The 26,615-nt window shown below is 31.5% G+C and overlaps 3 protein-coding genes across 3 annotated transcripts in view; 1 reads left to right on the forward strand and 2 right to left on the reverse strand.

Moving 5' to 3' along the window:
• The window catches only part of twin (CCR4-NOT transcription complex subunit 6-like twin), a 486,185-nt gene extending 484,131 nt beyond the window's left edge, over positions 1–2,054 (reverse strand). The window contains exon 1 of the mRNA XM_088236008.1: positions 1,932–2,054. The gene's annotated coding sequence lies outside the window, so the exon portion shown is untranslated. The remainder of the gene's footprint in view (positions 1–1,931) is intronic.
• A 4,504-nt stretch (positions 2,055–6,558) lies between these two features.
• On the reverse strand, positions 6,559–16,618 carry mRpL1 (mitochondrial ribosomal protein L1). The gene is made up of 8 exons (XM_088236012.1): positions 16,397–16,618; positions 16,241–16,305; positions 14,690–14,817; positions 14,228–14,441; positions 12,512–12,679; positions 10,999–11,232; positions 8,410–8,507; positions 6,559–6,808 (listed from the first exon to the last, which is right to left on the reverse strand). The coding sequence occupies exons 1-8, from the start codon at positions 16,416–16,418 to the stop codon at positions 6,631–6,633; spliced, it is 1,107 nt and encodes a 368-aa protein (XP_088092138.1). The 5' UTR covers positions 16,419–16,618; the 3' UTR covers positions 6,559–6,630.
• A 2,441-nt stretch (positions 16,619–19,059) lies between these two features.
• On the forward strand, positions 19,060–19,815 carry Bet5 (blocked early in transport 5). Its single transcript, XM_088236004.1, has 2 exons — positions 19,060–19,261; positions 19,356–19,815. The coding sequence occupies exons 1-2, from the start codon at positions 19,163–19,165 to the stop codon at positions 19,692–19,694; spliced, it is 438 nt and encodes a 145-aa protein (XP_088092130.1). The 5' UTR covers positions 19,060–19,162; the 3' UTR covers positions 19,695–19,815.
• Positions 19,816–26,615: the final 6,800 nt, after the last annotated feature.

Below are 26,615 nucleotides of genomic sequence, written 5' to 3' on the forward strand. Positions count from 1 at the left end.
ATGACTTCATTGATGTCTAAGGTAGACTTAATTTTTTTTTAAATAAAAAAAACTCTTATAATGCGAATTCATGCCTTAAACTTGTGTGTAATAGTAGTGGAGGCTGGTTTTTCAGACAGATTTTACAGACTGATTATACAAAAATATACACATACTAAGCGAATGCTGTAACTGTGGGAATAAGTGATGTGGGAATAACATCAAACATTATATCCTATTACAAATATTTAATTTAGGAAGTTCTAGGAGCAAAACAAAAATAGATATAAGTATATTGCATAATTTAATATACAACAATCACTGAGACATTCTAGCAGTTACTTATTTCGTAAGAGAATATTAAATATTACGTTGTAGAATCGCAGACCAGTGCAGAAAACAACAAAGCGTGAATAAAATAAAACAAATATCAAATTAAGTCCCAGGTAGTACTTCATTTAAAAAATCATTACCTTTAATTAATGTGAGATAGTAAGAATTAGGTTCTAAGTTACTACTGAAGAAAAATCTGTTTTTGCTTTTCAGTAATTTTATCGATACCTATTCGATCATGAAAAAAAAATTGTTATTGAATCATATACAGCAGATTCGCAACGATTTAAAATTGTAATTCTGAGAAATACTCATATGTTTCTTCACTTTTTGTGGACTAATCACAATAATAAGAATTGCATTAAAATGGCAGAGAAGATAGAAAAGCAATTATCATATATTAGAAGAGTGAATAAATCAAATAACTCCTTTTAGAGTTGGAACGATTGCCGGTATTGTGAGGTTCCTGCTTTTAAGGTGAATTGTACAAATAACTGCATCGATGCTATATTTGCAGGACATTTTTTGCTGATAACAAGTATGTACAAAATTAAATTGCACTAACTGAAAGATAACACACAAGGTTTAGTATTGTATAGATAGATCTCTATTCAATTGTGCCCATACTTATAGAAATTAAATATTTATTAATGTATATACAAGATAGGTAAAAAAAAGTATGAATTAAATAGATTATATGATGTGCAGAGTAAGCCAGTCAAAGAGATTATTTCTTTCTTTACCAATTTATGCGAATTAATCGCATTGAATAATAAAATGAAGATTGACATTTTGAGATAGTGACGAATATCTGCGATTGATAGATTAATTATGATTTACAAAAGGGCAAAATAAAGTCAATCGCTGTTATTGGTATCTTGTAAAGGTGCATTAAAGCAAAAAATTATCAACTTATTAATGATGCAGACAGTGTGTAGTCTGGAACTGCACATTATGAGAGGTTTGGCACTGAGGTGTTTGCTTTCTGTGGGCTATTTATTACAGGCAATGATGTTTCACCTGAATACATTTTATGGTTAAATGGAACATTGACAAGTTCTATTCTAGAAGACATTCGATCTGAGAGTCAGTTGTTGTTTTTTTATGCACAAAAACTTATTACAAATAAGTGCTTCGCCTCAGGCATACACTGGTAGAGACCAATGACCCGCAAGAGAAAGGTTAAGGACAAATAACATAATAATGTACTGTCAAATGTTGTGATGGGTAGATAGCTACATACCTGAGATGAAAATTAACTTTTTACCTCGGCCCGTTAGTAAATTTTAGGTCAAAGGGTTGTGACTTGACCAGCTGAAGGAGTGATTTAGAGCGCTCCATAACCTCTGACAGGTGATGCGATTTCAAACATCGAGGGACAATAAACGGCCAACCGACTTGGCGGATGCGACATTGCAACATCAGAGTTGGCAAAAAAGATGTTTGATTTCAGTGAAGCACAAAATGCTGAGAGCAACAGAAAAGTGCGTATTCACCGAAACCGTACAGCTGACAAGAGACTCATACAACCGATTGTGTTTTGGCCGCGGTTTTTCATTCGCGTCTGCGTATTTTTCTAGCCTGAGGACCCGAAACACGTTTTATAAGATTTTACATACCTTCATCTACCCCTTAAATACTTAAAACTTTTGATTCGGGAGGATATTTAATAAAAATTGACACAGTAAACACACAACGGCACTGCCTTGACAAACACTACGCTAAACGTCCATTTACCGACTGCCGCGCTTGAGTGGCATTCGTATTACTAAACTCACAACCTCAAAGCAATAATATTCAAAGGGCGTTATGTGCGAAAACATTTTCGCGAATAATAATAAATCGTGTTTATGAAATAAATAAATAATAACCCTTTATGTCAATATGTATTTTTTAATGTGTATTTTGAATCGAAAATATTTCCTGTGATAATTAGTATAACCCTTTGTGTTGATAAAAGAGAAACCCTGAAGAGAAAGTTTTTGAAAAAATATAATGTATTATTTATAACAGAAAGTAAAAAAAATAAAAAATTATATAGGTAGCAGGTAGGTATCATAGAATTAAGAATAGTGGTAGGTATATAAAATGTTTTATCATTGTTATCTATATTGACAAAAGCACATTAATAAGTGAATTGTAAAATACTGTACTTTGTGAATGGATTATTAAATTATTTATTTAATAATATTCTTTATCGTAAATATTTTTTATATAAAATACCATGAAACCACTTTTTACCCAAACCGTTCAGTTTGAGAAAATTATAGATACATGAACATGTTGAATCTTACAATTTTATACAAAAATTAAAAACAAAGATTAACAAAATAAAAAAATATGTAAACAAATCAATACTATACTATGAAGAGAGGAGAAAGGATCTCTTCTCAAAAATGTTTTTCCTCTCTGTTGCGATGAATTTAAAATGATTTTTTATCTTATTTGCCTAATAAAAAAACTGTTTGAAATCTATAGGTATTTCGATTATTCTTTTGTGAATTATGTTATGGGCCTGGTTCCTAATGAAAATTTGTACCAACATAGGTATTAAATGGCAAATTGTTATTTAACAATATTTTGAGTTTGTTCAAATTTTTGTAGACAAGGACTGGATTCAACTCTGGGGAGCTGTTTATATTAACATAATACAACAGAGATGAAGAACATTTAAGAGAAGGTAATATAGAAGTCTAGGCCCATAAATAAAAGTTTCAGCTCTTAACTTCATAAACATAAACAGATGAAAGAATTGAAGGAATATAGATGTTTAAATATGGGCAGAATGGTGAATGTTGCACAGTGTGTAAAGTGGCCACGTAAACCAGCCATTGACAGGTCATAAGCCCTGTAGATGCTTAGACTTCTATATTACCTTCTCTTAAATGTTCTTCATCTCTGTTGTAATATGTTAATTAAATTGTTATTTTATTCAAAATAAAATTTTAATTGTTTTTGTTATGGTTTTTCCCACTATTTTCATAGGAAATTTTTGTATTTTTTCATCTTCTTCATGTGTCAGCATGTGTACCTGTCCCGAGAAGCTCTAACCGACCCTCTATTTTTCCATTTATAATTAGGTGCAGTAGTTCATACTTCTCTCCTCTAAGCCCACGAGTGTATTTTTCAGTACGTCTAAATTAATTGTATCATTAAAGCCCCTTTTGGGTGTGTGAACATATAGGGTACATAAAAAAATATTTGTAGTAGTAAACTTTTTAAACAACTTTCTTTGATACAGTTTTTTTTTGCATTTCACAATTTTCATTATCAGTGTAGAACTTATTCTCTAAGCAAGTACCTACATATTATTGTACACCCATATAATGTTATTATCCTTGGATTTTTATTGCTAAATTAATAATGAATTGCACATCCGATAAAATAGAGTCATTATTCATAACTCAATAAAATCGGATTTTTAGTTAAGTAGATACACAGAATAAGCTCCTTCGCATAGCCTGTAACGGCTAGAGGACGCATCTCCAGGTGGTGGATAGAATACTCGACAGATATGCAGGGTAGGAGGGAAATAAAATACTTCCTGTAAACCAAACAGCCGCCCTTAATCTGACCCAGGTTAAGTCAAATATGTTAGTATTATAAATTTTTGTAAAAGGCAGATTTGCCGTTTATGTTAGTAAAGTAAAATATTGTCGGTGAAAATTCTCATGGTTCATTTTAATTTATTATGGAAATAAGTGGCTTGGCACATTGGCTTTGATTATTTGGGACCCCACTGCGTTATACCGTGGTTAAAATTTCATTGTAAATAATATAATAAAAATCTAATTATTATTATATTATTCAATATTTGAACACCATGTGAAATAACACTTTTGAAAAACTTATTCAAATAAGTTTTATTAAAAAATTCCCAAGCCATCTAATTCACTGGCACACATTTATACTTTTAAAATGCCTAAAATTGCACTAAAGGGTGTATCCCATACTCAGAAGGCATATAGGGTTATGATTCCAAAGTATTGTGGACTCACACACCAGAAATCCATGATTCGAACCCTGCGCTTCCGCAGTTTGATTCCCATTTTGTATTAGTGTTAAAACTCATTGAAAATGGTCCCAAAAATCGAAATATTTGGATAAATCGTAAGGCAAATAAAAAAAAAGTGCAATTGATGTTTATCAAACCAATTAGGCCTATTTGGATTATATCTAATATCTACTCATTGTAGGTTTTTTTTTAAACTTAGCTTACCTATCTGTATGAGTTCCGAGAAGTGGTGTCTGGAACTGGTCTGGTCTTCAATTGTTTTCTTGTAAGTTTTAAAAAGAGGTATCACCAAAAAAAGTATTTGACTAACAAAAAAGAGATCCAACAGAAATTATTATTTTGAAAAGTCAATTTGAAATGTTAAAAGTACTAATAGGCCAAATAAATATGTAAAAGCATCCCGAGTTTTTATTTTATTTATGACTTACTTCATATTTTTATATAATTTTTGTAATTTGCATGCTGTGAACTCCTAAAGGATCGCTGGCCAGTTATTATTTTGCTTTGTATGTATTCGTGAATGTATCGCTTGTACAGGTAACCACTGTTGATCTCGGGGGATGCGTTCTGAACATGGCCGCTATAAGCGGAATTTCGCGATCAACAGGGGATTTTTTTAACTCTATGGGATATTTTTCAGGTGATTCTAGCCGATTCGTTAATCATTTTAAGGCAGTGCAAGTTTGATTGTTTTTTAAACTAACCTTTGCTTGCAAACCAACTTCTTCTTCATTTTGAGGTTTTAAATTATTCCAAAGATTTATGATTCTGTCTTTTTTTCACAATTAATCGCACTGTAGATTCAGGCAATTTGTACCTACCTACCTACAACTGAAATTTTACCACCATTTCCATTATTTTTAATCGCGTTGTAACGAATCCCCGGGATCGTGATCAACAGGGGGTTACCTGTAATTTGTTATTGCTTCCAAAAAGATACAAATGAAATAAAATAAAATGATTTTTTTATTATATTATATCAATAATTAGCATTGAAGATATAAATTTTCACAAATCGTCAACGGCAATCCATCACCGCGTATGTAACATCACTGCCCAAGTCATCCAGATATGCCATTTGGCAATATGTACATATAATCAAACATTGCTAGTAAAAACAAACAAAAAAATAATATAATAATAAATAAAAAAATAGCAAAAAAACATTTACATAATTGCTCAGAGTAATAATGCGTGAACCTATAGAGAAGCCCTATCACTATGTTTCATAGAACGCAAGCGTTGTTGGTTTGTTGCTTAGCAACAAATTGATGGCCATTTTGTTTTGTTTTGTTTGAATAAAAATCAACTATGGTGAATTACAGTATGTTTGGTTGCAGCAGTAGGAGTGTCAAAGGTGTTAAAGGAGACAGTTTTCACAGGTAATTGATTTAGAATATTTTCCCATGATTGATTTTTGGCATTTATTGTCCCGACACGTGTATTATGTTGCTTTTCAGATACTATTTTTTCTCAATTTAGGAGATACATTTGTGAATTTAAGTATGTTTACTGTTGATAATGACAGTTGATTATGGACAATATGCCAGGGCCGCACTAGGCATCCATATAATGTTCAAGTTTTTATCGAGTAGAGGTTGATTAAAATTTTACTCGAAAATAGCAATGTTAACCTTGAAATCTTAAATGACGTGTCCAAATTACAGGCCGCTACAACTTGCTGTTTCGGAGATGTGACGGACAAACAAACAAACTTAACACAGGACTTTGGTTCCATGGAGTTGGGATTTATGTCTCAATAAATGTAACATAAGTATATTGTGAATAAAACGAATAAATAAATAAGAAAATAAACACACAAATGTATTTTCAGTTTTATAAAATAAATATGGGCAAATTATAGAAAAATAAATTGGAATAACCCTGCAATAATAAATACACAGGTACATATTTAAAATTATTTACAATGCAAATTAATATCCATTTAGCAATTCTCGACCTGAGTACGGCCTATTGTTTTGCTGCGAACTGTAGCTAACTTAATACCCAATAGTCATAGAATGGTTTTCCTATGTTTGGGCTCCTCTATAGCTTGGCGCATTATTACTCTGAGTATAATTGTAAAATGAGATTTTAGAGAACACTCGTAAAAAAAACTTTTTAATCTCTCTCCTCTAAAGTTGTAATATTTGTCTTACGTGGTGATAGTTTTCCACCGACAAAATATTTCTTCATATTGTACTTTATATTTTTGTACTAATAAAAATCACTTTCGTAACAATCTAAATTTTATTTCTACTCAGAAATACAGTAGAAATATATTTCATTTTCTAAAATAATGTCTACGCATTGTGGGCAATTTTTTCTTTTTCCTTTTCTTCATCGTCAGAATCACTGTCTTCTTCTGTGATGAGGGCTGTTACTTTAGGCTTCTTCGCAGTTGAAACAAATCCTGACTCAATATGCACAAATGGATCTATTTTATACAATATCGAACACGGACGACTATGCATAAAACACCTGAAAAATACAAAACAATTATTCATGTTTATTATTTATATTTAAAGATGTAATAAATTATATTTACATATAAGTTATTAATTTAAAAAATACTTGGTACACTTTCACTTATTTATTTTGACCAATTAGCGCTTTCACCCTCTAATGGGCATCTTCAGACTGGTGAATATTATACAGTGTAAGGGTAATTTATATAAAACTAAATATTATCTTAAGTGTAGGTACATTTAAAAATAAGTTGAAAAAATACAATACGAAATATTTCAATGGAACACAGTGAGACAAATTATTGAAACATGTGTTGATTTATTAAAATTCTATCACTATTATTTTTTATCCTATTTATTTTCCTATTTATTTTTATCCTATTTATAATAGCGATAGAATTTTAATAAATCAACAGATAGAATTTAAAAACTCACCCTTATTAGCTCCCTTAGTTAGACCCTGTACATTGTAATAAAACAATAAACATTTTTCATTTAATAGAATATTCTCTTAAAAGTATACCGCCAACACATGTTTCAATATTTTGTCTCACTGTGTTCCACTGAAATATTTCGTCACGTCTTCCTTGGTCGTCCTCGTCTCACGTTGCCGTTCATTTTCGCCATATATACTTGTTTTACCATTCTTTCGTCGTCCATTCGTTCTACGTGACCAAACCATCTCAGAGACCCTTTATTAATCTTGTTAATTATACTTGACTCAGATTTACACTCTCGCCTGATTTCATCATTCGTAACCCTGTAATACATTGATTTCCCACACATTCGTCTAAGAGATCGCATTTCAACCGAGTTCACTCGGCTTTCATCCTTCCTCTGCCAGTTCCATGTTTCACTTTCATGCACAAGTGTTGGGACTAAAACTCCGTTGTGCACTGCCAGTTTAGCTTCGATTGACATATTTTTATTAGAAATTACTGTGCTTAGTGCTCCGTTCATTTTGTTGCCCGCATTCACACTTCTTTCAACATCTTTTTCTACTCTTTTTCTACTTTTCTACTCGATAAGTATTTATCCAAAATAGGGAAATGGTGGCCCACAGAAGAAAAAAAATTGTATCCCAACTCAGCACAGGGCTTTTGGTCTAATGGAGTTTGGAATACGCTACTAAATTTTATAAAATATTCATACCTTCTGTAACTTTGTATAATAACTTTGATATACTTTTGTAATAAGCTTACTTATTTGGATAAAAACAATATTTAAGTAGACTTGTATAAATTACGGATATTACATAGTATCATGCATAATGCAGTGAAGGCCCACCTCATTTTATCCAAAAGAAAACTTTTTGCGGAGGTTAGTTTGATTTTATATGGTTACAATGTTGTCAAGAACTAAACAGCAATAAGAAGTTACCAAGTTTTAAATAAATACTTGATTTATTTTAAGGAGTTAATGTCTTTTATAAAAATTGTAATTTCCAAACAATGTATTTCTGTCAGTGAGGTTATTTTCTGGCGGAAATTAAACTAATTACATTTCAAAGAAAAAAACACAAGCCAAAATAAAAGTTGAAATATTGCATTCTTCGTGTGCAAAATTATGAGGAAACTTTTTTTGTTGTTTTTTACATAATGTTCATTAACAAACCTTGTTATAAAGGTGCCTTCTCGTTTTGGTCTCATACTATCCAAGTCTTTAATCAAAGATATTAAATTTTCTTCCAATTGCGGTGTCTCCATATTCAACTAAAATATATTTTAAAAAAACATTAGAAAATTATTAAATCAATATATTGAATCTTATTTGGAATACAAATATGTAAATGAGAATACTGGCATAGTCATCATTCTATATTGCATAGGAAAATGCATTTTTAGGCTTCAAATCCAATCCAGAGACCATGAAATATTTCAAAACATCTTCACATATAAATAATTTATGTTGGCTTCACCAGGAATCGATCCCGAGACCTTGTGCTTGGTAGGCAAATTCGGTAGTTTATTAGTTTCACTGCTTTTATAACGTGCAGAGGTTCTTTTATTCAGGTCCCGACTATCTAGGAATTTCCAGTGTTTAGGCGGGACCTATTTTGCTACATGTAATTTTTCATTGGATGATGCTAAAACAATCAAAATGAATACTACCGATTATGTTATAATAAAAATTGAAACATAAATATGAATTACAAAATATACATATTTTTAAAAGCGAGATAAAATTAAAATGAGTAGAATATTTTGTCGAAGAAACAATTTACAGGATACTAAAAGGTCTACATTTCATCCATCTGCTCAATATCTTCTTATATGCATTGCAACTACCGGACGTCTTTATGTCAGGGTCCAACATGTTAAAAAACCTGGGGCCAGAAAACGTGAAATTCCTCTGAAAAAAGACAGTTCTACTTTGAAGTACCTTTAAGTTACTGCATGTTACACTTTGTGTTTTAATATTTTGTTGGGTTATATTTTTTACTGAAAACTAGAAGTTATAACTAGTCAAACTAGTTAGAACGCCCAAATCGGGTTGTGGTCCTGTGGCTAGTGTCTTGGACTCACGGACCAAAGGTCCGTGGTTCGAATCCCACTCTACCCCAACTCGATTCCATTTTCTGATAGTGAGTTATTTACAACTCGTTGAAAATGGCCCTCAAAATGAAATATTTGGGTAAATCATAAGAACACAAATATTTCTTTGAACATAGAAAAAAAAAATATTTATATATAAAGCTGTCTGATGGCAAATTAGTTGACTCAAATAAAGTATCCGAGGGTTACACGGGTTTTAGCATTATTTGGACCACGCATTATGCAGAAACCATCAAACCCACAATTTGCGAAATTTTACTAATGCTTCTTCACCAATAGTGAATTTTTAATTTGCTGAAGACATCCAACCCAAAAGATAAACACAATCCTTTTTAGAGAACTTTTTTCTAACCCAAAACCAATAAATCTATACACTTTTCATAGGCCTGCAAAGGTATGGCCTTTAGCTATAGCAGCGAATTCCCTTTTATGACATCAATCGCCTCAAAGCGATTCAATTCCTCTTAATAGCAATTTTAATCTTGGGAAAAGAAAAAAATCAGACTGGCCTGGTCTGGAGAATATGGTGCTGGGCTGATAACATAAGTTGAATTTTTAACCAAAAACTCCGAAACAATCAACTCTGTATAAGAAGGCGTGTTACCGTGGTGAAAAATTTGTACAGTAATTCGACGCTGCTTTTGGACAAAATTCAGTGTTTTTGGTACGAGACAGGCAGCAATGCGTTCCATGCCCAAAACATCGGTCAAAATATGATGTGCCGATTCATATGAGATGCTCAATGACACAGCAAGCTCTCAGATTGGTACACATCAATTTTTCATAACGATTTGCTTTACCAATTTGATATTTTCGTCGATAACTGACGTTGCTGGACGTCCAGTATGTTCATCATCATCTTAGCATACATGAAAGTCTTTGGACCTCTTATCCCATTCGTATGGCCGTGTTTTCGACATACACGATTCTCCAAAGGCTTTATTCAACATTTTCAATGATTCGGCACACCAAATTTCATTAGGAACAAAAAATTTGAGGTACGCTCGTTGTTCCAATTTTTTATTCATTGTAAAAATGGCGACACAACAATTTTTGACTCACTCTGTTTGACGCTGACAGAATACTGAACATTTGGTCGCTGTCAAACTTTGACAGATTGTCAAAAACAATGTTGCCAACGCGACTGAAAAAAAACACCGATTGGTGCAGCACGAGCATTCCAAATGAGAAATTCCTGATTATTTTTGATCTTACGGTTTTTGCTCAAATGAACAAAGTTCGTAGACAAGAGCTAATAAAATAAATACTAGATAGGATAAAAATTGAGTACATTCTTATTATTCTATCATTTTATATATTTAGCTGAAATCATCCAACCAATGAAATCCTAAACCTGTGATCCTATTGATAAAATAATCCAAATGTTAAATATGACACACGGTAAACAATGTTTTTTTTATTGTAATTTATGAAAGAACCTAACTTCTATCATTTAACACGTTGATGTAATATTTTTTGAATTCTGCAAACATTCAAATGCAATTATCTCATGTTGTCAATTTGTCCATTGGATGGTTTCTGCATAACATGATCTATTTAGAGTATACTTTTTTGAAGAATAGCAAATAGCTTTAAAATTTACCCCATCCAATTAAAATGATAATATAAATAGCAACTGTATGATTACCCTTCCAAATGCCACGTCAACTCGCCCAAATGTTTTGTCATACGTGTGTCTCTCGGCACTGTACTGAATACCATTCAAGTGATGTTTGACAGCCTTAATAAGATCTGCGTTGACAGAGCCCAACTTGGGATTAGGGAACTTCTTCTTGAGGAGTCCTCTGATGGGCACTATATCCAGCATAATATTGGGATGAGCGAGAATATAATCAAATTCCACTGTTGACAAATCTCCACTCTAAAACGAATTTATAAAAAGGTGAGGTAAATTAATAATCGGAACCAAAATATTCACGACAAAATTTTTAAAACTTGTACAGCACATATCTGATTCTAAAATAAGGGAAATATAAAAGAAAAAATAATTAAATACTCAAATAATCAGTGAATTTTTGGAAGATAATTCATTGTATTAGATAATGCAAGCGGTGCTAGTGAGGAATTTTCTAAAAAATGCATGGAAAAGATAGAAAAAATTATTTTGTTTCTTTTTTGAGTGATACGACGCTTCGGCTACCCACTTGTTCTCTAAATCATTTGAATAAATCTTTAGCATGTGGTGACAAAGTATATTGTTTTTCTTAAATTAAAAAAGTTAAAATTAAATATATATCTTTATATAATCACTTTGAAAAGCGCCTCTGATGTATTATATTACGAAAATGGGGCTATATGTTATCCATAATAATAATAATTTCGGTTTTGAGATGTACCCATCTCTTCGTCAGGACACCAATTAAACTAACATGCAAAACCCACTATACACCTTCACCATAGTTGTTGCACAAAAATATAAAACCAACATGACATGCATTTTAATAATAGAAAAGTCGGTATGTGGTTATATTCAAATATTTAATAACATTTAGTAAAATGTTTGACTACAAAGTTAATGCTTTAAATATTAAAAAAAAGATTAAACAGACGGATCGTACTTGATCCCCTTAGTTTGATCATAGTACACGGAGTGCCGAAGCTGGTAAAGGTTATTTTTTAAACACTTTGTGCGAGTGATGAAACAAAAGGCTAAAATGTTTTTGAATAAAGATTACCATTAATATTTTTTTCTACTATTTACTTCCTGTCTGAAGATACCAATTAATAATAACATTTTCAATGGTGAAAACACTAACTGGTCATATAAATTAGTAATGGCGTTGGTACCAAGTATTTTTCATTACTAATTAAATCAAAATTTATAGCTTTTTGAGAAAAAGATTTAACTGCGAGTCTTAAATTTCACTTATCTTTTGTCTTACAGTAATCAAACATTCTAATCTAATGGTCAAAAAAAACTTTATGTAATGCATTCATTTTCAGAAAATAACACATGAAAAGTGTCAATTTTATAGTGGAGATAAATTCTTATGTTTACTTATTTTTGACTATTAGATTTAGTGTCTATTTAATATAGCATTCCCAATTATTACAGCATCCACCTTACTTCTTTTGGGTGCCATTTTGTTTTGGCATTCATAAAATGATATCTATATAATATTGTTGTTGAAAAATCAAACCTGTATTTGTTTCACCATCTCAAGGCCCCCGACAACACTGGCTCCAGCATCTAAGATGGCATTATGTGCCTCCTTTTCTTTACAAAACACGAGTATAGTTCTTGTTTCGTCTCTCGAGAAAGCGTGTGGAGTAATACATATACGAGAAAAGCTGTCTACAAATTTGGTCTGAAACAGATAGATCAAATTTAAAACATCATAAAATACAAATTACACTGTACATTAGCGGGCTTATTGCCAAATGCCATTTCCTTTCTAGCAGAAAATAAAATAAATGTTATTTTTTATGTTTTGAAATGAATGTGAAAATAATTAAACAAAACAGATAATTAATAAATTCAAAACTAGTCTTCAAAATAAAAGAGAGTATGATAGAAGCGGAAAAGAGAAGTGTCTAAGGAAGAGTTGGGAAATGATTTTTCAGAAGTAATTAAAACAAAGTTGTCGTAGAAAGATCTTTGATAAATGAGCACATATAAGAAAATGTTTATGCGCGCCATATTTAAATATTCAAAATAAAAAAGAGTGAATGGGAGATGATTTGCGGTGGAGTCAAATGGACAGTGTAGTGTCGGCATACTGGTAAAACTTGAAAAAACAAGTTATAAATGCAGTTATATGTCATTTTTCGAGCTTTTGTGATTTTTCTCAGCACAATCAACAATGCATTTAGAGGGTTTTACCAGTATACCGACGATATGAGTTTGTAAAAAAGAAAGAACTTTATTATGGTTTGGAATTAAGGGCATGATTTGAGAATGTGAACAAAATGGTAAATCATGATTCCAGGATAAGGATTGAAATCTTTTCACAGAGATGAAGTTCTTCATGGAAAAACATCTTTTTTTAAAAATAAATAATAAAGAATCAAAAAAAATAATAATACTGCTACTTTTGGGTGAAAAAAAAGTTGTATATATGCTTTCAGTTTATCAGCATAGGTCAGCAGCATCAAATAAAAAACAATATGAATAATGATTGTAATAGAAGTTATTAGTAAGGAACTTCCAGAAATGGCGCTGATGCATGAAAGATGGCGGGGATACCTTACGGAAGGGGGAAACCGTAGGATATCAGCGAATTAGGCATGGGTAACTCAAGATTATTTTTTGAGCTGCAGGTCAGCTCACAGCTGAACCGACTCGCAAATCAGCTTAGTGGTTCACCGAATCACCGCTAACGCACAGACTCAGCTGACCTGAAGCGTCGTGTACACGTACAATTCGAACAAAACTCACAATAAACCGCTGTGAGCTGCCTGTTAGAAGTTTGAGCTGCAGCTCAACAACTCAAAGTGTTCGAACCATCTTTTTGAACCGGTTTAAAAATTAGTTACACATGCCTACAGCGAATGCATGGGGCCAGGCTGGCCTATCTTACTTCTACCGTCAATCAGCTAGCATCTAGGAACTTGTATTTAAATATACTTCTCCGAACGAACTGATTAATAAATAATCTTTCATTTACTCGGCAACAATATCATTACAATGATTAAGTATTGTTATTTTGGTGAACTATGAATACTGTTTAAATTAAATAAATATATATCCTAACACAAATCCAATGAAATGTTGTACACCGGACTCACATTTATATGGTGGATATTTTCCATGGAATATTGTGTAAAAAAATCTACGTAAATCAAAGACTAAAAATAAGAAAAAAAAATCTATTTGTATAAATAGTTAAACTAATTCATAAGGTTAAAAACCTTACCTTTTTCAATCCTTGCATATTAAGTTCAATTTGGATATTCACAAAGGCATCTGGTAAATTATACAAAGTAGGGTGATGGGTCTCCTTAAAAAACTGGATGGCTTCTGCAATGGAGTAAATCTTCCATCGATACAACTTGTCCATCCATACATTGTCAGAAGGTAAAAATTTGTGGCCATCTTCAATCGGTTTTTCCACTTTTTTAATTATATGTCTAAAAAAACATACTTTTAATGAATATATTAGTTACGAGAGTTTTAAGTAATAGTTACAGTTATTACCCGGCAATTGAGCATCTTATGATTTCTTATAAGACGATAAATTATAATATTTGGTAACTAGGTCATTTTAATGAGAAACCAGGTTTCCAATGCTCACTGACCAACAGACCAAGTTGAAAGTGTAAATGAAAAATATCGCGCAATTTGATATATAAAATTGTCAATAATAATCTGAACTCACCTTTTCCCCCTGAGATTGTGCGGAATAAATCCAACCTTTTTAACTTCCACTTTTACTTTTTTCTTTTTAGCTTTTTCCCTTGTTCCCTTTCGGGCGGCGAAATCCACTGAAGAAACATTTATCAATCTCTGGAAATAAAATAAATATTGTTAACATTAAGGTTTTCTTGAGAGAAAAAGTAAACATTTAATCGGTTTTTGGTTCTGCGGCTAGTGTTGCGGACTCACGGATCAGAGGACCGAGGTTCGAACCCCACTCTACCCTAACTTAATTTCCATTTTCTAATAGTGAGAGTGTGTAAAGCGGCTACTTAAACCAGCCAATGACAGGTCATAAGCTCTGTAAATGCCTAGACTTCCATATTACCTTCTCAAAAATGTTTTCCCTCTCTGTTGCAACAAATTTATATTTACAACTCGTTGAAAATGGCTAACAAAATTTTAATATTTTGATGAATTCATCATCATCATCCCTTTCCGCACTAATGGTGCATAGGACACCGAATCGGTACACAAATTACAGCATATATTGATCATTTTTGTTACATGAAGATAAGATGATCAGTCTTACGCTTCAGGTACAAGTCTAGGCACTATGAAATGTTCTAGTGTAAAAACATCCTTTCAAATAAAAATTTCATATCAACCATGTTGGGAATCGAACCCCAGACACCTTGCACGGTAGGCAAAAGCACTGACCATTACACCACGAGATTATAAGAATGTTAATATTTCATTTTAAAAAAAAAGAACATTTCTATTGTGATAAGCGAAGTAGTTGGCAAATAAAAACAATTCATTAAATTTACTAAATGGATGCAAGATACAGACAGACAAAATAGAAAGGTGTTTGTAAATAAGCAATAGTTATTTACTAAAATCAATAGATTAAATGTCTAGACATTCCAAATTTCCTACAGTATAAAGTAAGAATTGTGTCTTTGATAAGTTCTGGAGCCATGTGTGCACAGAAAAGCTACCTACTTCAGTTTTTTTATATATATAAAAAAATATATTTATTGAAAAAATTTGTCAACAAAATAAGTATAAAATTGCAAATGTTGTGTACGTACATAATTAATAATAATGTTTCTACCTCGTTAATAGAGTAAAAACTCTTGTTTAGAGAGGGAGTTCATTTTACATTAATTTTTATTTTTATATTCTAAAAGATACCTAATTTTCTACTGTATGGAGTTCAGGATAAGGTAGGACATTTAAATCTTTGATATTTGATATTGATTTTAAGATATCTGGAAGATTATTATTTTCCAAACTATATTTATTTATGATAATTTTTAAAGCGCCATTTTTGAGAAAATCACCTCAAGGGAGCCAGTTGTATTGCATTTATGTCAAATTAAATTATTTGGAAATCTAGGGTTTCGAGAATTTCGTAAATTAGTGGGTTTTTTTTTTCTTCAAAAATTTGAACAATACATGCTGTTTTAAAGATGTCATCAATTGGGGTACATCTAGTTCCTTAAAAATTAAATTAATAAAACAATTTAAGTAGACCAAACTTTTGGAAATTGCTATGTTATATACTTACTTGACATGTAATCTGAGGTATTTGAGAAACTATAAAAGTTGATCTCAGAATTGTTGGAAATTTAGCTGAAAGTATGAAATTATGATATTAACAACAATAATCACTTTAACGTTATAGACAAGAATACCTATGTAAATGATCATATACACTATTTACCGAATAAAACAGAAGTCATCATATACGTTTTGATTTTGATATAAAAATAATAAAAGTAAAAAGCGAATTATTTGAGGTTACAATTAGACCAGAGATTACTATGTAATATTTAATATTGGATTGGTTATATATTTGACATTTCGTACTTTAGGAATTTTAGCATGAAATAAGTAAAGGGCATTGGCAGAGTGGCAACACTTTTGAATATTGTCTATGAACCTCGACATTTTTTTTAAAAGAGAGACCATTCGCACAGTGTGAAAAAAATAAAATCTAGCAGTATGAGTACGACAGTCCAAAAATTAATATCGTCATTTACCGTGGAATAAATAACTAATAAGATGTGTAAAAGTTAACCTAAATTAAACATATTTATTTTTTTAAATTTAGACAGTTTGGCAAAGTCGGAAATTATGGTACGGTGAAAGTAACGAACGCTATTGATTTTTTATTTGCGTTTGGATGGTTGTATTATGCATTACGGCGTTATACTTTTTATGACAACGAATTAATGATTCTATAAAATTAATCATATATATAATTTATTATCTAGATTAAGGATTTGCTTAAGGGCGTTCTTAACATATTTTGACTTCATGAAATCTCTCGATTTGGTCATTTAGGGGCAAAAAATATAAATTTTCTGAATTAACCCAAAATGAAACCATTTGATGGTCATTCTAGTTTGGCTGCGTTTTCAAAGATGCTGTGAAAGTCACCGTAGATTAGTCTACACTTTATTACTACATTCTACATTTTATTACGAAAATGGCGCTATATAAGTTATCCACAATAAAATAAATACTATGTAAAAACAAAACACCGCAACGCAAATTCAAAACATTTTTTTTAAATGATTGAAAAAAAACATTTTTTTTCTCGAATGAACCAAACACAAGATAATTGCCACCTTTTTTGACAGTTCATCGAATGTTTTCTAAGCTTAAAAGTAAGAAAAAAGCATCCAAGACATGTTTTTGTGTTTTAGAAATATACCTAAAAACATTAATAAAGTTACATAATACATATCACTGCACATGTCAGAAAATTACATAATACATCTCTGCTGCACATGTCATAAAGTGACATTATTGAATAATTTTATTTTTGCTGCATTAAAAAATTATGTTTTTCGTTGCAAGAATTTTATCACTCAATGCGCTTTGTAGCTGCAAGACGTTTAGTAATAATAGCCTTTATATTACAGATATTCACTAACTAACGAAAGTGTGAGTGAAAAACAAAAATCTATTTTTGCTTAAATTCTGTGACAGTCTTCTTTGTCAATGACAGTCTACTTTTAGTTAAGTCATGTCTTTCTCGGTCGTCTTTATTTTCTTCATTCATAACATGCATTCGCATGGTAAATCCTTTAAGCTGTTTTTTTTTGCTATTCATTCGCTCTTCATGTCCAAACCAACGCAGCACTCCATCATATTCGCATGGTTTAGGTCGAAATCTTACATGTTTATGGTGTTTATGAATTTATTGTATAGCATTATTGTATTGCCTTTGTTTGTCTTAACTACATAGTTTTATGTTATTTTTGTTCAATTTCTTGCATATACTCGTATATTTTTTCGTGTAACTGTTGTAATTGACTTAGGATGTATCCATAATAAATAAATTAACCTGTTCACCTTTAATAAATTGTTTTAGCGTACATTCGCCTAAGATATTGTATTTATCAGCTTACTTTCATCTTTGTTTTTCTGATTCTATACCTCACTCTCATGAAAAGATGTCGGCACCAGGCTGAATTGCTAATTATGAACTGAATAGCTAATTATGAAACTTATAAACTGCTAATTATGCCTTCTGCGATAAACATTTATTTGCCAAAATTGATTTTAGTACACCGTTAAACCTTGTTCCGGGCACTCACCATCCTTTTAATATCTTTCTTTATCTGATAATGTTTATATTTGTTTATATAAAACTCTTAAGTCACTTTTTTGTAAAATTTAAGTGGTAGTTAGATTTAAAACCACCCGTAAGCTCTGTAACTGCAAGATATGTTGAAATCTAGCTCACGCATGTTACTAAAATTCAACAGAATTCCAACTAAGACGTGTTGAGATGTTTATTGTACAGCGTTCTTGTGAAGATTTTTACAAAAATAGTGCTATAAAAATAATCATTCTAACAATATACTACAACACATTTATTTATTACACTACACATTTATAGTTGGAAGTTTTATTATTCAATGGAAGAAGTTAAAGAATAGATTTGGTTAGTGAATTTACGTAATATAAAGGTTAATTTTACCATACGTCTCGCAGCTACAAAGCGCATGAAATGATAAAATTCTAACAACGAAAAACATATTTATTTTAATTCAGCAAAAATAAAATTATTCAATAATGTCACTTTATGACATGTGCAGCAGAGATGTATTATGTAACTTTATGACATATGCAGTGAGATGTATTATGTAACTTTATTAATGTTTTTAGGGATATTTCTAAAACACAAACATGTCTTGGATGCTTTTTTCTTACGTTTAAGCTTGGAAAACATTCGATGAACTGTCAGAAAAGGTGGCAATTATCTTGTGTTCGGTTTATTCGAGAAAAAAAGTTTTTTTAAATTATTTAATAAAAAACATTTTTAAGCACAGTGCGCGCCTACTTGGCCTTTTGTTATAAACGTCAAAATTGCATATATCGTCCATGGTTAGTGTGTCAAGTGTCAAATTTCGTTATAAATGACAAAATAACTATTTGGACGATCTGGAAAGACCACTTATACAAATTAATAGATATGACGATTTATAACCTGTATATTTTTGACCGGTATGGAACATTATTATATTATGCTGAATGGAATCGCATTAAGCAATCTGGCATTACAAGAGAAGAGGTGAATAATATTGGATATTTTTAAGCAATTGCCGAATAGGTATATTTGCAGCTTTCACGCCCAGTAAATTGTAATGTATTTCTTTATTTTACAGGAAGCGAAGCTCATGTATGGAATGTTATTTTCAATTAAATCATTTGTCGCAAAAATATCTCCATTGGATCCAAAGGAAGGTTTTCTGAATTATAAAACCAACAAGTATACACTCAATTATATGGAGACGCCTTCGGGTCTAAAATTTGTTTTAAATACAGACAACCAAGCGATTGGTGTGAGAGAACTATTGCAAAAGATATACAGCCAAGTATATGTGGAGTATGTTGTGAAAAATCCCCTGTGCAATACAGCGGAACCTATTAAAAGTGAATTGTTCAAAGCTAAGTTGGACGCATTCATTAAGCAGACCACGATATTTGCTCTTAGAGCTTCATGATAGTAACATAATATATTTTTATTGGATTTTACCAATTTTGTTGTAATTTTTCATCTCAATACCAATGGGGCAACGATCTACACCGCTGGACCCTAAAAATATAAAACGTACAAATACTAAATTATTCTTGATATTTCAACCGTTCTTTTTTTATTGGTTGACATGTTTGATGGGCTCTCTTCACTTTTAGGTAGAAAAATCTTACGCATGAATTGTACTGAGAAACTGCCACTATATATCGGGCATCAGTGCAAAGTCAAGAATTGCGGTAGCAGGTAGGCTCACAGTTTTTTCTGTCCAGCGGTGTATATTTTAATATTCCCCATATATTTACTTATTTGCATTATGCCGGCATCAGGGCCTCATGAGCTACGTCACTGCAGGTCTATTGTGAAGAGACCCTCTTTTTTTAATACTAATATTCGCTGAGCCTAGGCATTTCAAGAGAGCCGGGATATTAAGTGAGAATGAGAAGGAAGTGCTTTTATGTTTAAAGTTAGATCTTGATCTCAATATGAGTACCATTTACGGTTTTATTTTATTGACAAAAAAACAGGTTAAAGTAAAACTCAAATTATCCAGATTAATGAGTGCCAGACATTATTCGGATACACCAAAATCTAGATAATTTGTTTAACCATTAAATTAAGGCAATGTTTTGAAAGAAAATGCAATTTTTTTTTTGCTTTTGAAATAACACAGGGAATTGGAATCACATTAAAAACTTACTTGAACATGTCTGGCAAAGTTAATTGCTTTAACGCTGGCAGCCAGTGTCTTTTTTTATTTGTTTTTATCACATCTCCTTTATTTTTTATTTCTTGATAACGATCCGGATATTTGGCAATCTGGATGACTAGAGTTTGAATTAATGGAGTTCTACTGATTTATTTTTTATAATTCACATTCATCGTACACAAAATCTTTTCGGTTAATCATTATTTTGTATGTCATTGGGAATGGTGCAGTTTTAATAATTGTATGAATTATTTGAAATAATAACATTATTAAATAAATATATTTATACATTATTTGATGTATGATAAGAAGTTGCTTAACTGTATGTTGTAAGTAATTTCATTTTTAGTGTTAGTAAAAACTTGTATTAGATAAAAGTGTACTTGTTATTTATTCATTCTTTAAAAATATTTAAATAAAAATTTTGGTCAATCTAACTAGTATTAATAATAACATAGTATATATTCGGTGGTTTATCCGTAGACATTTACCTAATGAGTCAGCCTGTCTCTTAGTAAACGCATTTGTGGTACCACGAGCCGATTTCTGTAATGGAATATATGCTGGCTTACCTTAATATAAAATGGAGCGATTGCAGTCCATTCTGAATGCAGCTGCCAGGTTGATCTTTGGTGTATCAACATACGTTTTACACTTTACATTAACTATTGCTTCCGAGTCTTCACTGGTTACTTTTTCCAGAAAGAGACGAGTTCAAGCTGTGCTGGTTAACATATAAGGCAATGCATAACACAGCTCCTCAATACCTCAATGAACTCGGCATTCTGGATGAGCTGCAGATTGGAGCCTCAATCTCCGTTCAGCCTCCTGTTCTACCTCCAGAACTATGAAATTTTTCAGCAAAATTGCTCATGTTAAGATGGATAAGGAATTCATTTAGAATTATATTACCTATATATAACTCCACATTACCAAACCTGCAACTCATCACGTTTTTTAAAATTAATAATTTGCATTGCTAAATGTTTTATATCAACAATATTTTATGTTTGTCCATATTTTTGTAGACAAGGACTGGATTTAACCTTCTATGTAGTTATCACGAACAACATATTACAACAAATATGAAGAGCATTTTAGAGAACGGAGTATGGAAGTCTAGATATTTACATAGCTTATGACCTGTCATTAGCTGGTTTAAGTGGCCACTTTATGGACTGCATAACTGTCATCATTCTGCCCCTGTTTGAACATCCAACTAGTCCCAGAAGAATTATAAAAATTAAAAAATGTTTTCAGGCAAAAAATAATCCAGGAATAATAGGAACAATAGCTGATGAAATCACCAAAGATCCAAATTGATCAAGTACGTTAAGATCTGAAATCAATTAATTTAATTAAATCCGGAGGAATAAATTTGTATACTGTTTTTAATTAATGAAATAAAATAAAATTTCATAATTCAAGAAAAGCTTAGTAAGAGCATACAATTTTCTTGATCTTTAAGCTTAAATTCTAATAAGGCCTTTTTTGTTAAAATTTCTATATTTTCTAGCCTAGTATGCAGATATTTAAAAAAAAAAAAATTAACTTGAAAAAAATCTTGACAAAATAAGTATAAAACTACAAAATGGTTGGCACATACATAATTAATAATAACGTTTCTACCTCTCTAATAGATTGAAAACTTGTGTTTTAAGAGGGAATTCGTTTTACATTTATTTTTATACATAATATATATATTTAGTTCCTATACACATATATTTTATATTTTGTTTAAATTTTATTTTTACTATCTAAAACAGATTCCTTGAAATTAAATATTATATTATAAAATATACCCAATTTTCTACTGTCCCCTATAACAACTAAAATGTTAAAATGGTATTGCGGACAATGCATACTCCTATTATACCTACACTTATGTACACGCGTAACTACTGATGTCAGAGAGAACGAGTCACATTCAGTCAATAAAGAAACTCGCTACTAAACGCGTTTACATTTCTCCGTACCTTACCTAGCTCCGAAATGGTGACCCCGACGTGATGTCCCGCCGGGATACCTCCAAAATGGGTTACGTTTTCGGAAGGGTTATATTAAAATACATTTTCATTAATTAAAAATATTGTACAATAAAATAAAAAATCGTTAGATACAATTTAACAGATTTTATATTGTATTAAATCCCCGAAAGTACAAATCAGTAGCTGTGTTTTTTCACGCGCAATTTTCTGAAAAAAAAATGTTTCCAAAAACATATGAAAAAAAAAATTAAATCAATGTTAGAGGATTAGGTAAATGATGAGCAAATATCGTTGTAGTTTATTGTTTTACGATGTCTACGCTGAACGCGGTCCTCAAAGAGAAATGATGCGTTCACAAGTTACAATTTTTATTTTGGAAAACACAGTTCTACGAATATAGAATTTACATTTAAGAAATATTGCATGGGATCAGAACCAAAGGTTTCCACAAATTAAACAATATAAGTAAATAAATATAGTACATAGTTTTATATTATATACAATGATTAAATCAAAACAATAAATAAAAAAATAACCGAAATGAATATACTTGTAGTAAATGGGGTAAAATCAGGACGTAGACAGATATCCGATAACTATCAGGTATCCAGCCCGTTCGGTTTGATTTTGCTATCCGGCCGGATAACGGATAGTAGCTCAATATCCGGCGGATACCTAATATACATTAAACTGCGAAAACTTCATGAAATCAATGCCACTAAGTTGATTTATTGATATTGATCGTGATTGGGAAAAAGGAAGTAATCCTGAAAAAAAAATGTCTTTTTTTTTGCATAAAAACGTTCTTCGGTATTTAGATTACACCCTAGAAAAATAATTTTATCCACTCATATTTTTATTTAAAAATATTTTTATATTTGTATGAAAAGGTAAAGCGCAAGAGCTGAAGCTACCCAAAACCATTATATTTATTAAATTAATTAACTTATGAACCATATTGATATGCAACTCATTGATCGATAAGTGATCAATAATAATATCATGAAAACAGTTTAAGTAAATTAAATAGTTTAACCGTGTTCAGGTAAATGGCGGTAACCATTTACTTGAACACGGTTAATATTTAAAGGAAAATACAAATGAAAATTAGACAAAAAAAACTCTTTATTATTAAAGAACAAAAAACTCTTTGGAATACTCTAAAACCAAAAAAAAAATATCTTAAAAATAACGATTATTTGTTCTTTTACAATTTATGCATGACTTTTTTACAATAACGATAATGTCCCTCACTGGGGTGTCTCGTGTAATCAATTTGTCGGTGTATAATTAATTTAAGTACCTTTTAATTTTAAATTTCGAATCGGATTGTAAAAATCCCTCTCCTCCGCTCCTCCACTTTTTTTCTCATCCTCAACCATCTTACAGTGCTGTTCTTTTCTCATTATTTCTTTTATTGTGTCAATATGTTCTATCATTATATTTGTGAAAAAAATTAACTGGATGTATGTACTAATTTTTACATTAGAATATTTTTTATACAACGTTTGTTGTTTTTCGTAATAAAAGTAAAATAAAAAGAAAAATGTATCCATATTTATTATTATGTTCATTTTTATTTTTTTTACACTTTGGGGGGCTTATTACTAAAAGCAATATCTTCTATTCAACCAAAAAACCGACTAGACAAAATAAAAAAATTCGTCAAAATTAATTAATTTAGAATAAGAAAAAAAATACACATGATTATTTTTAAATTTCAGCTGTTTTTTTTGTGGGGAGAGAAAGCTTGCACATATAAACTTTTAATTAAAAATTATAGTACCTACCTGTCAGTGTGATATTTGTGTATTATATCTCTTTAAATTTAGTATTATGTAACATGTATTACCGACGGTATGATGTTTTACTTATTGGTAGATTTTTTGAGATAATCAGTACTGTTATATATACTGGCTGTAACATGTATAGTCCCGCAATAATTTTGTAAAGTAATATTTGGTCCACACACACGTTTCGGTATTATAGAGACTAAAAAAAAGAAAAAAAAAAGAAAATTAAAAATTCCACGAAAAAACATTTGGCTTGTCACACAGTATAGTAATGAAAAGGGCAATTTAATTTTCTCAGTGTGCTCGTATGTAAGTATCTAAATAAAAGTAAGTTATTGTAAAAATAAAAATGCTGACGTGGAAGGTCCCATTTCATGGACTATCAGTCAACAGAAATCACGAATGTGCTTTCTCCGGTATGTTTTCTGTGGCTTTCTCATCTAAATGCAAATTCAGAGAGCTTTAGGTGAATCCAGCTTCATACTTCGGATAGCCAAACATCATCTATAAACAAGATACCATCACATCGCAACGGTCCGGAGCGGAGTACGGAACTCCGGAGCCTCAATCTACCCCCTTAACACTTTGTATCCCGGAGCCGTGTAAACACGTGATTATATAACCACGCGTTGTGTCCCGGTCCCGTGTTTTCCCGTGGTTTACCAGCTATCCAAAAAGTGCATTTTATTGACATCTAGTGACTTTTATTAGTACTTTTTCGCTGCTGGTAAACTACGTGAAAACACAAGACCGGGACACAACGCGTAATTACGTGTTTACACGGCTCCAGGATACAAAGCACAAAAAAGGGGTGAGACCCTGTATATGTGCAAATATTGCAATGGGGCTCTCCATAGAGGCCAATGTTAGCAAAACTATCATACAAACATGACTTATTAAATTGTTTAAAATAAATATGCGAAGTGTTAATTGATTTAACCCAGTATTTTCATAATTATGACACTTTTAAAAGACCCTTCACAAAGCACGAGATTTCACAAAAATGGGCCGGGCACAGGGTGAATTCTATGTGTATTCGGCCGGTACTCAAAGTGTTAAGTTGGCTCCCGATATTCCGGTGTCATTCTCCGTTTATCCGAGTGGCAGGAATAAAACAATGGAAATTTCAATGATTTTTTTGTATATATAAATATAATATGAATACTCGAGCTTTTATTATTGAACCAATTACATTAATTTTGAGGCAAATTCTAAAACGCGAGAGATTATATTCTTCGATAGTCAGAGAGAGGCGCCAGTCCAGGAGCCATGAAGTATTTCAGTAAAAAAACACCTAAACAAACAAACAAAACAAACCATCACGCCGTTTCTCTGTAAGGGTAGGCAGAGAAGATAGAACCTCATATCACTTTATCTTTGCATACAGATCTCGCTTCCTCTACATTCATACATCTTCTCACGCACGCGCGCCGATTATTCCAATGTTTAACATTTCCATCTTCAAGTATTTGTTGGATCTGGTCATGCCATGTCTTTCCCAGACTTCCTCTTTTTCTGCATTTATCAACATTCGCATCGTAAATATTTTTAACAGTTCTTTCGCTGTCCATTCGCTCTGCATGTCTAAACCAACGCGGAGCTCCTTTCTGATTTTGTCGATAATGCTTATCTCAGCCTTATATAATGTACGGATCTCAACATTTATGCTTCTATCGTCATAGTTTTACCACACATTCGCCTGGGAGATCGCATTTCGACAGCATTTAGCCCTGTTTTTCCAAGTATATACTTCGCTCCCATTCATCAAGTCGGGACCAGGACTCCACTGTGAACTGCTAATTTTGCTTCTTGCAACATGCATTGTTTGCCAAGGTTGATTTAAGTGCGCCGTTCACTCTGTTTCCGGCACTCACCCTCTTTTCAATATCTAAATCAGTCATTCCATCCCTAGTAAACATACTTCCCAGATACACAATTCCTCTACCTGTTTTAGTATAATCCCATTCACAGTGATTTCACATTTAGTCATACTTTCATTTCTTTTAAAAACCGTCACATTCGATTTATCGACATTCATCAAAAACACCCAACCAACAAATATTTCTCGTTGACCCTACCAGGAATCATCTCCGGGACCATTCGCATTTACGCATTCACTTATATTTAATTTTGTTCAAACAAATGACACTTCATGCCTTTTGCATCTAAGGGGAAAAATACATTCTATAAAATGTATTCTCGTTTCGCATTTATCTTATTCTGACTATTTTCTATTATTTCTTATTCATCTAGTATTTCAAATCTCTTCGGAAGATTCCAAAGTTGAAATATTTCAAAGATAAAATATACATACTTATAAGTAAATAGAGAGTTCAGTAATTCATAAAAATACAGTAAATAAATAACTTACAAAAATTGCATTGGCACGAATACAACGTAAT

This window comes from Micrasema longulum, unplaced genomic scaffold, assembly GCF_059751315.1.
Source record: "Micrasema longulum isolate JH-2025_06_02 unplaced genomic scaffold, ASM5975131v1 h1tg001491l, whole genome shotgun sequence".
In the NCBI taxonomy this organism is placed as follows: Eukaryota; Metazoa; Arthropoda; class Insecta; order Trichoptera; family Brachycentridae; genus Micrasema; species Micrasema longulum.